Below are 16,814 nucleotides of genomic sequence, written 5' to 3'. Positions count from 1 at the left end.
CTGTACCCCTGGGGATAAAAATATATGTTTATGAAAAATAAAAAATTAAAAAAAAAAAAAGAATTTACACAGGGTCTTATACCAGGAAGGGTGCTATTGCCAGAGAGAACTTTTTATATCAGAAAGACTTAACTACCTGGCATGGCAAATGATTGTTTACCAAAGATTTGCTCTTCTCATATTTTTGTGAATTGTCTTCCTCCCCTTTGAAGACCCAAACCCCTACCCCCATCTCCTTAGCCTCAGCTGTCTGACCACCTCTCAAGCTTCATTACTTTGTGAGACTCCCATAAAGTATGTATATCTCATTGTTGTTCCCCCCCCCTTAATTTGATTTATGTCAATTTTATTATTGGGCTAGCAAAAAACTTAGAAGGTAAGGAGGAAAAAGTTTTGTACTCTTAAAGCAACAGAAGCAGATTGATTATTGCAAAGTTACTTTCTCTAGGAGAGATGGTAGGGGTCTCTCAGGCAGATTACCTAACTAATGCTGTTCAGGCAATTCCTGATTAACTGGTTTAAGATTCCATTTCTGGGAGGTACAAAATCATTGTGAAGTTAAATCTCACTTTGGTGACATGGAGCTTAGCATAAATGACTCCATTTAGGGCCTGTTGTCTCCTGTTGTCTTTAATAATGCAAAAAATTTATTCTTCATTCTGAACATTTTACTGAAGGCCTCTTCTCTGCTGGACACTATGGAATATTCAAATGAATACCATGTGGTCTCCTTCTCCAAGAAGCTTTCAGTTTAATGCTTCCCTGATAATTTTTCTTAGGTTTTCAGTACCATTTAATAGAAGTGATTATTTCCTTCTGAAATCCCATATTTGCTTTGGATGCAAGGAAGTATTCCAGTTTCTATATATTTCTCTGAGCTTTCTGTCTTTGTTTTACCTCTATGATTTCAACTTAATGGACCATCATCTCATTTGAGTTCTTACAAATGCTCTAGGTTCAGCTACTCCTGTAAAGGAGTAGTGTTCCATTAAAATATTATAGATAATATTTAAATCTATAAGAATTCCAGTTTAGTGAAGATTCATAGGAGTGATGTAGATCTAGATGGGAAATACATGAAAATCAAAGAGAAAGGATGATATTTAACTGTCAAACAAAGGAGCTTTATGTGTGCAGCATGATTTCTTACACCAGCTTCCACTGGCCCATGGCCAAGTGAAACTTAACAATTCTAGAACTCTGCTCTCTGCTTCTACCCCCCAAGGGTTCCCCTTCCTTATATTTTTTTTTCTCATTCATTATGCTACCTTCAAGGTTTGAACTTTTAGAATCATGTTGAGGCTCCTTTCTGCCTTTTCTTTTTCTCCCATTTCAGTAGTGATAGGATTGCAAAATGTGTACAGAGTTGAGGACTAGATATGATATTCTCTGATAAATGCTTATGGTGAGTGGCATTCTGTGCTCACTGAATGAGTTAAACCTAAATGTTTAGATCTCCACTAGGAAACACTCCTGCCAAAACTATTAAACTGTATGAAGGTAGTTCTGGTGGTGATAGATGTGCATATGAAGACTTTGAATAAAAACATTTCAAGGAGTACCTGAATGACTTAGTCAGTTGAGCAACTGATTCTTGATTTCGACGCAGGTCATGATCTCAGGGTTGTGAGATCAGAGTCCTGCATCAGGTTCTACACTCAGCATGGAGCCTCCTGAGTGTAGAGCCTCTCTTGCCTCTTATCCCCCACTCACTGTCTCTCTCAGAAATATATCTTTAAAAAATAGTTCAAGAAATATGACAACAAAAAATATAATCTTGAATGTGATAGATTATATACATATGAATATATATGCTCTTAAATGTATAAAATAACAAATATGTGCTGCATCAGATATACTATTACAAGTTTATATTATCACAGAGGCCAGAATTTTTAGATATTCTTGGAAAAATAGGTGATGGATTATGTTATATTTGTGGTTTTCCATATTCAGCTGTGTGTTGTGATAGGCATTCACTGAGCATTGGGTGACTAATGATCTGTTAGATGGTTTATTGTATTCAAAGTTTTTCCAGATAGTTTTCAATTTTTTAATGTTATACAACAATAAAATGGTTAGCAAAGTCATGTAACTCTATATTCTGTTATCATATAAGGATAAATGTAGCTGATCGTAGGCATTTAGTAAGTTCTTTCTCATTATTAATTCTCTAAAGGAAGCATCATATACACACTTCATTGTTAAGAGAAGTGTTAAAGCTAATTTTATAAATTTTAAATTTAAAAAATAAAATTCAATACATATATAAACTATGATATTGAAATAACTGAAGTTCAAATGCAGGTGATATACAAACTGGGAGTATTATACTATAATAATTTGGATTTTTCTCTTTTGATTTTAGTGCTCAAGGAGCATGTATTTCTCATGTACTTCCAGAATTTCTGCTTGAACCAGAAGATTATGAAAAGTGGATTGAAATTACAGTAAGGAAATAAAATTTCTAGGGAATAATCTGCACAGTTAATGAATTGACTGATCTTTGGTATTTGTTAGAAAATTTTATTACAAAATCTTGGTATTTTATTTATGAAATATCCTATGGATTATGTCTCTCTGGACAGCTTACTTACGTGTGTGTGTATAAATATTTAAATGTATATATACACATATATATAGATATTTTTATATATACACACACACACACGGTCATACACACACATTTTTATATCTGTCTAAAAATCTTTGTGGAGTTCCTGTTGTCAGGGAGCAAGAATATCCTGTCCTCTTCAAGGTCCTTCCAGCTAGACTAAGAATCAAATTGACATGAGACTGATTAACAGGAGAAAATCAAATTTAATAGCTTATGTAAGGGGAATTAGCACAGACCTGGAAATTCCAAAGACAGGCAAAATGAGGTATTTATGTCATTCTGAACTAAGGAGAAAGGGTAGGAGGAGTCTGGGACTTCAAAGGGAAGAAATGTACCTCACAGGGTCCTACGAAGAGCAGGTGTTTGGTAATTAGATGTTTGTCCTGCTATACAGATGGGTCACTCAGATAAAATGTTATCTCTGCTAATAAAGCTTATTCTGGGAAAGACCCTTTCTCCGTACACCCCACTATTTCAGATTCTTCTCTGAGTTAAGGGAGGGGCAAAAGTTTCTCTTAAGCCCAGAGGGTCTCAGTTGCCTTCAGCTGAAAATAGGCCACATGCCAAAGTGGCGTGTTTTGGGGGGACCTGTCCCAAACCCCTGCAACCAACTCCCTATGTGCCAAAGTGATGCATCTTGGGGCAGCCTACCCTTGGCCCCTATGCTATGTAGAAATTATTACATGACTTTCTTAAATATATAGGTAATTTCTTCTTTTATGGGGTCTAGAAATGAAGGATTGTGTGTGCTTATGTAAATGTTTTATTAAAGTCAATTTTTAGACTATGTATCTTCCAACAAAAATATTGGTTTAATTTTCCCACCACTTGCCACATCCCTTCTTTAAGTTAAAGGGGAGAATAGGCAGAAATTAGCAAGATTTGTATAGTTTTTTTCAAAGTATACAGTTCATTTTATGGAAACCTCTTGAGAAGGTGAATTGCTTGTAGAAACCTTCAGGCTTTGAGGCAGCTCTACTTTAGTCATGGCTCTGTTATTATACTCACCACATGATGTAAACAGGAGAACCATGGGCTTGTCTTTTTTTTTTTTTTTTTTTTTTAATATTTATGTATTTGAGAGGGAGGGGGAGGGAGTGCGTGCAAGAGTTGGGGGAGGAGCAGAGGGAGGGAGAGAATCTCAGATAGACTCCCTGCTGAGTATGGAGACTGACATGGGCCTTAACCCCACCACTCCAGGGTCATGACTCTTGAAGTTCAACCAACTGAGCCACCCAGGGGCCCACTGGGGCCTGTTTTTTGATACTCTACTGAGTTCCAGTGGCTTAACCAAAAAATGTGTTTCTTTTTGGGACTCAGAGTTCAGAATAACTTTGTATCTTATTCTGCTACTTCTGCCACGGAATAAACTAGTAGGGTCATTGAATGGATATATCTTTGACCTCAGTAAGGGGCTGTGTATTCTAGGAAGTTACTTCTGTTGATAGTTTCTATTACGTGCCCATGGGGAATTAGAGATCTTGATGAATGTATGCAAAAGTTTGTAAAAATAAAAAAAAACACTTATATGCTAAATAGTTAAAACTTGGAATTTGTATTTGCCTTGCATTTTAGTTAATGTTGTAATATTTTATTTATTAAATTCTTTTTTTTAATTTTTATTAAATTCTTTCGTTACTATCTTGCCTGTGTGTTCCTGTATACCTAAGGAAAAGCCCTCTGTTGTTATAGACATGACTCAGTTTGAAGCCTGGAGTAAAAGGGCATGGACAGATGTATTCCTTCAGATATACAAGGTAACATTTCCACTCTTGTTCACTGCTGGCTGTTTCGGTTTATTTAGCTGAATTGTGTATTAGTTAAGGTGTAGATGGTGCTGCTGATTAAAGAATTAAAAAAATACAATGGCTCAAGATAAGATAGAGTTTTTATCTTTCTCATGGAACTGTTGAGAAGTAAGTGGTTTGGAGACAGCAGAGTATGTCTTCCACCCTCAGTCCTGGCCTTTTGTCTCTGTGTTAGTCTCTCAGAACAAGAAAGGAGTAGTGGAGGAAAAGTAAAATCTGTTTAAGGATGTCACCTAAAAACTGCATCATTTCCTGTGGGCAGAGTTTAGTCCTATGGTTGTACCTCACTGCAGGGGATGTTGAGAAATGTAGTGCCTAAAATAAGTAGCTACCAGTTGTATTCTGGTACTAAAAGGAAGGATTAAAGAATGGGTGATAGTGAAAATTATGGTTTCTTGAGTAATTCCCTGAAGAATGTATGAGGGTATTAATGACTCTCAGTCAAACTTGGATTTGGGAAAAGACATTTTCTACTTTGTTTCTTAACTCCAAGCTGTATCATCTATGATTTGCCCACTGATAGAGAAGAGCAACTCTAAAACAAAAGGGCAGCAAGTACCCTACTTAATGGACAAAGTAGTCCTAATTTCGGTTTGTGGGCTTTATTCACTCACTCGTTCATTTCTTCATTCATGCATGCATTGATGGATATGTTTATGTCATCTAATCTCTCCTTCCTATCCTAGAGGTCTATGAATTTAAAAATCAAGTATTACTTGTAAACTCAGAATCTGATAGTGTGTCAGCTACATCGTATATGCTCAACAAATACTGGCTGAGTAAATTTACTTAACAACTATTATGGTATAGACACAGTAGTAAGCTCTGGGGTTTAAGATTAAACTTGATATAGTCTTTCTCTTCCAGGATTTTGTGTCCTGGAGTATATAAGTAATTACTCATATCTAATTACAAGACTTATAACCAATTCTATGTTAAGGTAAGCCCAAAAAACTAGTGGTGAATGCACATAGAGAGGAGCCTACTTTTTCTGTGCACTGGAGAAGGTTTCTAGGAAGAAAATCAATTCAGCCTGACCCTGAGAAATAAGTAGGAGTTTCCCAGGCAAGGTAAAGCAGTGGAGCATAGGTTAGAGAGGGAAAGAAAGTATAATTTGTGAGAAAGAGGTGGTAGGTGAGTTTTATTGGGGATCAAGACAATAACATTTGTCAAGACAAAGGGAATTCAATGTGGAAATGCCTGAGATTAGATACAACATGGTATGTTCTAAGGAAGAAGCACACTATGACTGGGGGTAGGAGGTGTGGACTGTGATCCTAGTCATAAATTAGAGCATGGTTGACTTCATAAGCCAAACCAAGGAATCTGGATTTTATGGACTTTAGCTCCTGAAGGATTTTAAACATGAGGCTGATATATCAGCTTTGCATCCTAGAGAAATCACTCTGGTACGATGTGGCATCTGTTTGGAAAGGTAGTGCCTGGTGCTAGGAATACTGGTGGTAGTGGGAAAGATGAGAAAGGGACTGCTTTCCTAAATATTAGGAATAGAATTCAGAATGACTTGGTGAATAACTAGATCTCAGTGGGTGAAGGAGATAAAGAGGTAAAAGATGACAGTGGGTCCTGCTGGGGTGACTGAATGGAATTTGATCCTAGTCCCTGAAATAACAAGACAAGCGATAATAATAGGATTTTGTTGGGGGTGGAGGGTGAGATAGAGTAAGAAGGCATAATAAATTAATTTTGGTTGTGGTGTATAATGGTGCCCAGTGTCTTTACCAGGTAGATATACCCTTCAGTCAGGAAAGAGATCTGGGTGGCAACACGTGTGGGATTCTTCACTGATTCCATGATAAAGTCATAGGAATAGATAAGATGACCCAGTTAGGTCATCTGCAGAGCTGTATTTCTCCATGTATTGTGTCTAAAGCATGGGTGGCTCTAGGAGCTCTATTAAGTCAGAACCATATTGGCAATTTCTCTTGTGAAAGCAAGCAATGTTGAGATGAGTTTCACAGGTTGGAAAGAATATGGTGATTTTCACACAAATCCCTTTAGGTTTTCTTTTTCTCCTTCCTAGAGCTCATGTGTGCCCTCAGGACTGCCTTTGTCAGGTCTTCTTGGCTAATAGTTTGGATAAAGGGTACAACTTGTCTCATCCAATTTGATTTTGTGTCATTTGGGTATTTTTGCCTGTTAAATTTCATATTTAATTGTTGCTATTTTCTTGCATTATATTCCCAATTCACAAAAATGTATTGATGACCAAAAAACAGGTCATTGAAGCACAAGAGAGATGAAAAACAGTAACAGAAACACCCAAATTCAGAATGCTGTTTTAAATGTAAACATAAAGAGGGCTTTCATGTGCATATAAAACATGAATCTGTATGTAATGAAAGAGGTAAATGTGATATTTTTACTGAAGAATCTAGGCAAGAGAAAGATGATCAATAATAAATATCTGAATAATAAGTTTAGGTAAACTGTTGATTCATTTGTTCCCAGTGTATTGTCTGTTATAAGGTTGTTTTTTTTTTTTTTTAAATAGTGGCATGATTGTATCAAATATTTTGATATTTTTAAATGAAGAGCAGTGATCTTTCTGGTTAATTAAATACATTTTTCCTCAAACCAATTCAAAATCTCTCTGTTATAAAATTGTGGAATATTTGCTGCTAAAAGTAGGCAAGACACCAGTTCTACTGAGGGCATTACTTTAGAATTTCATGCCTCTGTAGAAGACAAGTAAAGATAGTACAAGGTTTCATATTTGTGAGGAATTCTTATTTATTTAATTTGTTTTTAAAGATATATTTATTTATTTTAGGGAGAGAGAGTGGGATGGAGGGGCAGAGGGAGAGGGAAAACTGCACTGACTGGGGCCCAACACATGGCTTGATTTCACAACCCTGAGATCACAATCTGAGGCGAAAGCAAGAGTCGGATGCTTGACCGACTATGTCCCCGAAGTGCCCCTGTAAGGAATATATAAAATGAGCTTCAATAAAACATGATTGGAAAGAAGGTAAACTTGGTGAAATTGTTTTATTAAATGGCTTTGCAGGATGTCCCCTAATGGCAGTGGAATGCAATGTGCATACACTTATTCTCACAAGTGTTAGCAAATATTGCATGCTTTGGTTGGATCTAAAGGAATGTATGAACACATTTGCATAAGTGTGATAAGTCTGTGTGAAGGAAAGAAATATATGATGACGTTTTATTCTCTTTATCAATGAAAGCCCATGCTCTTAGAGGAATAATTCTTTGTCATTATTTAAAGATTTTGTAATGTAGCCTGGAGAAAATCAGTTGGTGGTAGATATTGATAGACAATTGGTCATTGGTCACAAGAAAGGGTGAACCCTTATTCATAGGGAAATGTAGATGATTAAAAATATGCTTCTATTGTGAATTCATTGTTAAATAGAAAAAAATGTAAATACTGTCAAAATAAGGCTACTGAGTTGCCTAATTGCGTTGTGATCTCTGTAAGTTCAGGATCTTTATTTCCAATTTTGAGATGCGCTGGTTATGAAGAGAAGGTCAGTCTCACGTGCATTTTTTCAACAGGAGTGAGATTTAAAATAGTATGTTCCTAGCACTAATGTTTTTCCTTATTTATCATTTTTATTTTAAGTGGCTAGCTCAAATATTCATCAGGTAACGTTTTCCATCTTGGACATATACCTACAGGATTTGAATATCATGATTTTTATTTATTTATTTTTATTTATTTATTTATTTATTTATTTAAAGATTTTATTTATTTATTTGACAGAGAGAGATCACAAGCAGACAGAGAGGCAGGCAGAGAGAGAGAGAAGGAAGCAGGCTCCCGGCTGAGCAGAGAGCCCGATGCGGGGCTCGATCCCAGGACCCTGGGATCATGACCTGAGCCGAAGGCAGCGGCTTAACCCACTGAGCCACCCAGGCACCCCGAATATCATGATTTTTAATGTGGTACAAAACACTAAAGCATCAAAAGTTTGGCTTTTTCCCAAGATTTTTTGGGGAAAAAATGTTTTGAGTTGTTGAATGGACAGAAAAACTGAATATGATCATATAGTTTCTACACAGCTGAGTTGATGATTGGAAGCTGAAATCCAGCCTACGTGCTGCTCGCTAAGACTATAGACACTATTGGAAGCTGTGTCTCAACAAATTAGTTGCAGGGTTGCTTTTACTTTAATAAGGGTACCATCAGGATAATAGTTTCTCAGAGAGTGTACCACATTCTTTAATTTGCACAAAGACACTGTATAAGTTTTTGAGCTCCTCGCAATGGAAGCCAAAGAAACTTTTCCCAAAGACGAATGCCACTGAAGAGTAGAGTACTATTATCTTTAATGCTATTTCCCAAGTTGAGTGTTTTTAACCTTTGACTTTTGAGTGTGATTGGCTCATCAAGGAGCTTAGTATTTGTTTAGTATTTGAAAGTAGATGAAGTAGATTTTAATAAAAATCTCTATAATTTCTGGCTTTGTGTTGGGCCTGATTATCTATAACAATCAAACTGAACATCTATTCTGTTAACCTGTAAATATGAGGTAAGCTTTTCTCAATTAGTGGAAATACAGAATAAGAAATTACTGAATATATAAAGTGATGTAGAATTCAATACATTCATCGTCTAGGTAAATGTAGATAACTTGATAAAGACAGTAACTATCATTCATCTTACTGATATGAAGCTATAATTATTGTCATTACTACTACTAACATAACGTTCTAAATATTATGTTGAATCTTTGTTTTTTAATTACAACAATTGGTGGTTTTTGTGGTTTCTTCATGCATATTTCATGGTCTCTGGGAGATAAAATTGGGAGAAACACACCTAAAAACTTAAAAGAAAAGATTGCATCAGGGCACCTGGATGGCTCAGTCATTAAGCGTCTTCCTTTGGCTCAAGTCATGATCCCAGGTTCCTGGGATCGAGCCCCACATGGGGCCCCCTGCTCAGTGGGAAGCCTGGTTCTCCCTCTCCCACTCCCCTTGCTTGTGTTCCTTCTCTCACTGTCTCTCTCTGTGTCAAATAAATAAATAAAATATTTTTTAAAAAAAGAAAGAAAAGATGGCATAGGTTAGAAACCTAGTGTCATAGAAACCCAGCACTTAAATAGGTAAGGGAAGAGAATCCTGCAAATGAGCTCAAAATAGGCAAAAAGATAGCAGTAACACTGTATGGTACCATGAACAAGGAGGGAGGAAAGCCTCTGAGGGAGGATGTATTATCAGATGAAATGGGGAGGTGGTATAAAGTAATGATTAAAAATTCCCTATTGTATTAGACAACAAAGATGCCAAAGGCACTTTCAGGGTATGAGGGTGTGATGAATTGGTGGAAGGTTATTAGGTGGGCTTTGGTTTGATGAGCAAAAGGAATGAAAGTGGGGACAATGGATTAGAAAACTCTTTCATGGGTTACACTGGTGGAGAGAACAGGTAAAACAATTGGGGAATCCAAGTTTGGGAGAGCTCTCTAAAAGCTGAGTATAAGTGATCATGTTTTGATATTGTTGAGAAGGGAGAGGTTAAAGATCCAAAAGCTAAAAAAGGCAAATGATGAAGGACTGTCCCAAAGATGATGCGTAATTTTGGTATCTAGTACAAGAGAAGGGATAGCTTACCCACTGTGGCTGTAGAGGAGGAAAGGTGAGTATAGATGTTCACGTTGTAGGACAGACACTGCAGCATTCTCATCTAGGATGTCATTCCTTTGTTCTTTGAAGTAGTGATGATGGGTCTTCTGAAAAATACTAGTGTATAGGCTGAGAAGGAAGGAGATCTGATAAGAGATGAATAAGGAGCCAGGAGCCCCTAGAGGTAGTAGGAGTGAGAAGACAAGGGAAAGAGGTCTCTGGGCTTGCAGGGTTTTATCTTTATTTAAATCAGTAGCAGGTGCATCTTGGGTTTCCTGGAACCCCTATAGTGACACCCTGGTATGCTGTGTGCTGTACCTTAGAGGTGAGGTCAGATTGCTGCTGTGCCTTCCATCACCAGGAAACTCCCCTATAGATTGAGCCTCTTCTTGGAGTTTTCTCTCTACCTCCTGTTTTTGTTTTTGTTTTTGTTTTTTTAAGATTTTGAAAATTTATTTATTTTGAGAGAGAGTGAGTGAGCGTGAGAGCAAGCGAGTCAGAGATCATGAGCAGGAGGAAGGTCAAAGGGAGATGCAAACCCCCTGCTGAGCAGGGAGCCCAATGTGGGACTTGACCCCAGGACCCCAGGATCATGACCCAAGTGGAAGGCAACTGCTTAACCAACTAAGTCACCCATGTGCCCTCTACCTCCTGTCTTAACTGATGTTTCTGTCTTCACCCCCAGATCACTTGTAGGTGGTCCTCCTTGATAGGGCTTGTTGATAAACAAGCTTGAATACTTCTTTTTATATTTTCTTCCTCTATTTTCCTTTTAAAAATTCTTACTTTATGATCTTAAATTATATTCTGTTTACAAAAAATTTATAATCTTGATAATATTTAGACTTAAATGACTGCAAGAAATTTTGTTAGGGTGATAAACTTTTATGGTATGTTTGAGCACTATTTGTTATATTCTACTTAATCTTATCAAAGGAAAGGTAACCTTCTAAAAGTTAAATCTGATTTGACTTTTTCTAATTCCTACTTAAATTAATTGTGCCTTTTTGGCATACATTTTGAGTTAAGATTTACTAGAATAACTTACACATAGTTTAGAACATTCTGTGAAATTGCAACTGTTTAGTAAAATTAAAATTTCACCTCATGTTATGATCTACATCTTATTCATGTTTTTGTTGGGGAAGGACATGACATTTTTTTCATTGCTGTTCCATTTATTCATTATGAGACCAGTCATTACTTTTAAAATATTCTTTAAACACCGTCCAAAAATATAAGAGCTATTTCTTGGTAGAATAACAGCTTGAATTTTAAACAGAAACACTGACAAACAGGTATGGTATAACCTTGTTCTTGGAAACTTTGGAAAAGGAATGAACTTTGGTAGCATGTTTTAAATTGTTGTTCTGCCTTTTACACTTTACCTTTTAAAATATTTAAATATTTAAATGGTTGAAATTCAACCATTTCGGATTAAATGTCTTTCTAAATATACTTTAGCTAAGGATTGCATCGTTTCGCTATCATACCATTTCCTAGCACAGTAACTAGTTTTGTATCATGCACTCAGTACATAATAATTGAATTAAGGAATAGATATAGACCTTCTTACCTCTTAACTAGAATTCAGTTTATGTTTAAAACAGTCCTATTGCTTCCGTATCCAGTGCTGTGGTTACCACAAGATTCTCTATGGGCCTCTTTCTCCTCTAAATGGTACCTAAATTAAGTAGGAGAAAGTTTGTTTGCAGACTTTGAGACATCACAGATTGTATCTCACAATATGTACATATGCATTATGTGCTTGCTGGCCTATGTCCATGAGGATTTCAAACATAGCTGAGATTTGGATAGGCGAGTTGTTATTGCCTATACTCTGACTTTCATCTTTATTGTGGGGGGGGTCTTCTGATTTCTTTTACTCTTGTATGGATGCAATTGACCAGAAAATACTGATGTCTTCCTTTTTTTACTCTTCCAATATTGATTTTGTAATTTTACCATTCAAGTCTAATGAAGGTTCCCTCTTTTTCCCAATTTCAGGTTCTGGTACTATCCCGGGTTGTACCACATTGCAGCAACAACCTGCCCCCCATCCATGTGCAGAATTCACCAAAAGTCAATCCTTGTTTTTTATCCAGCAACATATATTCTAATCCTGAAAGGATTCTGCTTAGTTGGATGAACACAAATTATGAGAATGCCCGACATATTATATGGAAAAACTGTCACCATGGTGAGAATTTTTTTCTTTAAATAAATTATTGCTAATTTTCATGTGACAATTTAGAATTAGACCCAGAATCCATGGATTCTAGACCTGACTCTTTTCTGCAAAAAGGATCTCTTAACATCTTCGAGATCAGTTACCTTACATGTAACATGGAAATAATAAAAGTTGCTTCTTTAATGTATTTTGAAGAATAAGTGATAAAATCTATGAAGAGATGCTCTCCAAAAGACAGTCTTAATATCATTGCTGATATTTTCAGCTCTATAAAGTATTAAATTTTAGGTGACATGCTCGAATCTTGTGTGTACTTAGTTGATATCAAGTGAAATTTAACTAGAAAATATCTTACATGTCATTGTGACAGTCATGTTGGAAATCACTAAGTGCAGTAATGCTTCATGAATTTGGGGGGAGGTTGGTCATATTAGGTCCAAATACTGAGGCAAGTGGGTGGTCATTAAAGAGACCTTCAGTGTTCAGGTGGCCACTCCTGGTTCTGTCCTTATGAAATGAGGCTCTATAAATTTTCATCCTACAAGCCTTCAATTTTTGTTTTTTTTTTTTAAATTCCAGTTTGCTAGTCTAGTGCATTTTTTCCCTCTGTCATAACCACTGATTGTAGTGAGATGGATGGCACTGTGCATGCTGGTTGTTTCTGGGGCTTCAATTCGGGCCCCCTCTTCCAAGTACATACATACCTCTTCTGTTCAGAAGTGGTTGTGTTTAATTTATTATATTTATTTTTTATACTGAACCCTCAGAGTTTAATCTAAATTTTAGAATTAAGAAGAAGATTTAAGAGTGATTTTAAAATGAGACTTTGAATTACGGTTGTTTTAACTTAAAGGCATTCCTTCCAAGTACATACATACCTCTTCTGTTCAGAAGTGGTTGTGTTTAATTTATTATATTTATTTTTTATACCGAACCCTCAGAGTTTAATCTAAATTTTAGAAATAAGAAGAAGATTTAAGAGTGATTTTAAAATGAGACTTTGAATTACGGTTGTTTTAACTTAAAGGCATTCCTTCAACAAACATAGTGACATCAAGATTGAAACAGTTATATTGATATATTGGTATCAGGCAGCAGTAAACATAGAATATTTTAGTACCTTCTAATTGATTTACTGATAATGTCAAAATAATTTGACTTGAATCTGCAATTGAATAAGATTCATATTTTATAAAACTGTATTTGGCCCTTTCAAAAATATTTTAAAAACTGCAAATTATTAGATTACTGAGGAGTGACAATTTAACCAAAATAGTATAAAATAATGTACATATATTAGAAATTAGTATATTCATTTGTTGTAAAATTATTATGGTTCCGTTTTTATCAACAAAATGGTCCGTCCAAGTTAATTTCAAAGAATTTGCTGCATTTTTAAATATAATACATTACAGGCACTGGCCTCTTTACTTTAAAAAAAAAACACTGAGTTTTATGCTTTTACAAAGTTTTTGCATTTTTCTCTGCTTGGACTATTATTTTCCTATTAATCTTCGTGATACTGTTTCTCACTTTATTCAGGTGTCTGCTCAAATATCACTTTATCTGACAACATTTCCCAGTACCCTCTAAAATAGCTTATCCTTTCATCTTTCTCTTTCTTGCTCTGTTCTTTTCAATAACATTTTTCCCAAAATTATATATATAAAATGGAGAGTCTGTTTCTTCCAATAGAATGTGAGCTTTTTAACAGGAATAGTCTTGTCTGTTTTGTTGTTCACTGGTGTGTTCTCAGAGCTAAGAACAGTGCCTAGAAGAAAACAGATATCAAAAACTGTTTGTGTATATAAATGAAGGAATATGGAGACACATTCAGGTTTTATATATTTTTCTATCCTATTCCAGACAATTGGATATATATTAGCTTACCCCTTTGTACCTTTTGTACAAATTTCAAGAGTTGGATTGAATGGTTGAGGTAGAAGGAGGCACTTTCCGCATTGAACATGTACCTGAGTACAGGTTGGTGGGCTTAGTAAGAGTGGAGGTCCATGAGGAGAATCTCTGTGAAAGATTTCTCTTGGGTTAACTTGGGCTGAAAAAAAGTCATTCTCATTTCCCCAGATTTTTATCTGTCAACATTGACACTTATTCTGCTTAGATTCTGCTTAGATTGGTAAAATTGGACCATCCTCACAACTTGGTGCAGTGGTTCTGTGGAGGGTAGAAGGTAGGGCTGCACCCAAAACCTTTCGATTAAGAAACTGTTGAGGGTGGGACCTAGCAATCTGTGTTTTATTAAATCCTCCATGTGATTCTGATGTGCACTAAAGCTATAGCGTCCCAGAAAGTAGTTTCCCTAGTGCTTTTAAATTGTTCACAGAATGATATTTGTTCACAGTTGTATTTCTGAAGAACCCCTCATTTAAATAACAATTCCTTTGATGTTGTAGTAGATGAAAATTTCCTCAAATTAATGTCAGGCATCAAACCACAGATCCAGGAAGATCAGGCAATACCAGGCAGGATGAATGTAAAAAAAAAAAATAAATAAAAAATAAAGCTTTATGGCTAGGAATAATATATTTAAATTGCAGAACATCAAATATAGAGAAAGAATTGTGAAAGAAGCCAGAGGGGGGAAAATACCTTGCCTATAGAGGAGTTGAGATTTATATCCAAGAATTATATCCAACGTCTCAGAAATCATGTAGTCAGGAAGATAGTGGAATATTTAAAGTGTTAAGAGTTAAAAAAAAAAAAAAATACTAACCTAGAATTCTGTAGCCAAGAAATTGTCTTCCAATAGTGAAGGAGAAAACATTGCAGAGAATAGACAGTGGAACTTGCTTATACATTTTTTTTTTGATAAACTGATCAGTTGGCAGCTTGCAGAGTCATCTTTATGAACAATCTGTCCTTGATCAGCCTGATGGGGCAACAAAGAATTTTTTAGTTGTTTATGGCTTTTGCAGAAACTTGCTGGGTTAAGCAGTGATGTCAACACGATAGGTGGTTTCCATATTCCGTCTCTGCTGAGGCCTTTATATATTTCTCATTAGAATTTCATTGTAATGATGTAGGAACTAGGAAGGATGTGACAAGTAAGCGAGCCTTCCTCTGTGAAGGAGAGTATGGAGTGGTAAAGTTGGAATCAGTTGGTTCAGAGGCCTGGCCATCCAGGGCTTTGAATATCAGGACAATATTTTAGGACTTCATTCTGTTGCCTTGGAGAATAATGGGAGATGGCCAAGATGGCAACTGCTATGAAAAAATGGGTATTTGGTCTGGTGACCATAGTAAGTCTGTGGTTTGAAGTACACTGAGGTCACATACATTTGATCAGCATACCCCAAATTTAGCACTGAGACTGAGACTTCTTAACCCTGGACTTTCTATGATTTTGCTCAAGGGTATGTGGTGCCAGGTAGTCAATGTTTGGGAGTTTCCTTTCCTAACTACATGTAGTTGCTGAGAGGTGCTGTTAAAAAGCAAACAAACAAAAATAAAAACAAGAATAAAAAAGTTATCTATCCTGTGTTTGAAAATTCATAATATGTGGTAATTTGTCCAAAGAGTGGTGAATGTCAAAAAAATTTTTTTTTTCCATGTAATAAATGAACACCTGTTTCATGTAAGTAGGGGACCATTTTAGGGCTTGCTAGGAGGTACGTTTGCCCTTTTACACTTACACTCTCGTTCCTGCTTGCTCTTCATATTGTGTGTGCTTAAGCCCTCTATCATTAATACAACAGTTAATGTTTTTGACTGATGAACCTTTTTTTATACCTTAGAGACAGCTGCTTCTTCAGTAGATCATGCTTATGATAAAGTGTCTTCTTTGTTATTCTTTTGGACCATTTTCTTCAATTGCTACATTTGATTGCTAATGGAAATTTCTCATCCTATAATCACCTGGTGATTTTGAGAACAGCAATAGACCACTTTTGTAACATAAAGTTTAATTTCTGAGAGGAATAATACTTTCATTTGACTGCACTTTTAACAAAATCCTGAAATTGGAGTATTTTGAACTGTCGGTTCAAAGGAGCTTTGTTCTACAAAATAATATCTATTATTTAACTGATGCTTATTTCAACATTTTTTTTCATGAAGTAACAATTGTAACTCTTATAATTGGAAAATACTGTTTTTATTCTATTTTTTTAGTGGAGTAGAATCATAAATTATATTTGGCAACATCTATCTTTTATGTACTGTCTAAAAGTGTCCCTGGTTTGACTTATCATGGGATAGTTTGTTAAAGTAAACAACATTCAGTATACAATTGAGAAATTGTACTGACCTTTTAATTCTATCTATTCTTAAAATTAATGTAGTGTTGAGGTCCTTCATTTGTATGCATTGGTTGTTTCACATGTGTCTAATGTTCAACTTGATTAAATCAGAAAATAGTCATTATTTACAAAAAACTCTATATTTTCCCCAGAAGTTCCAAATTATCCCTTTAATGTTTAACATTAAATATTTATCATCAGGGCACCTGGTGGCTGCATTGGTTTAGTATCTGCCTTCAACTCAGGTCAGGATCCCAGGGTCCTGGGATCCAGCCCCACATTGGGCTCCCTGCTCAGTGGGGGGATGGAGGGGGTGGTCTGCTTCTC

At 35.8% G+C, this 16,814-nt stretch overlaps 1 protein-coding gene across 1 annotated transcript in view; it reads left to right on the top strand.

The window, feature by feature from the left end:
• CFAP47 (cilia and flagella associated protein 47) overlaps positions 1 to 16,814 on the top strand; it is a 531,154-nt gene that overhangs the window by 208,203 nt on the left and 306,137 nt on the right. Inside the window, exons 31-33 of the mRNA XM_059385274.1 lie at positions 2,369 to 2,458; positions 4,257 to 4,374; positions 12,045 to 12,237. Of these exons, the coding sequence (XP_059241257.1) occupies positions 2,369 to 2,458; positions 4,257 to 4,374; positions 12,045 to 12,237 (401 nt within the window). The remainder of the gene's footprint in view (positions 1 to 2,368; positions 2,459 to 4,256; positions 4,375 to 12,044; positions 12,238 to 16,814) is intronic.

Source organism: Mustela nigripes, chromosome X (assembly GCF_022355385.1).
Source record: "Mustela nigripes isolate SB6536 chromosome X, MUSNIG.SB6536, whole genome shotgun sequence".
Classification (NCBI taxonomy): domain Eukaryota; kingdom Metazoa; phylum Chordata; class Mammalia; order Carnivora; family Mustelidae; genus Mustela; species Mustela nigripes.
This window is presented reverse-complemented; position numbering and strand designations above follow the sequence as displayed.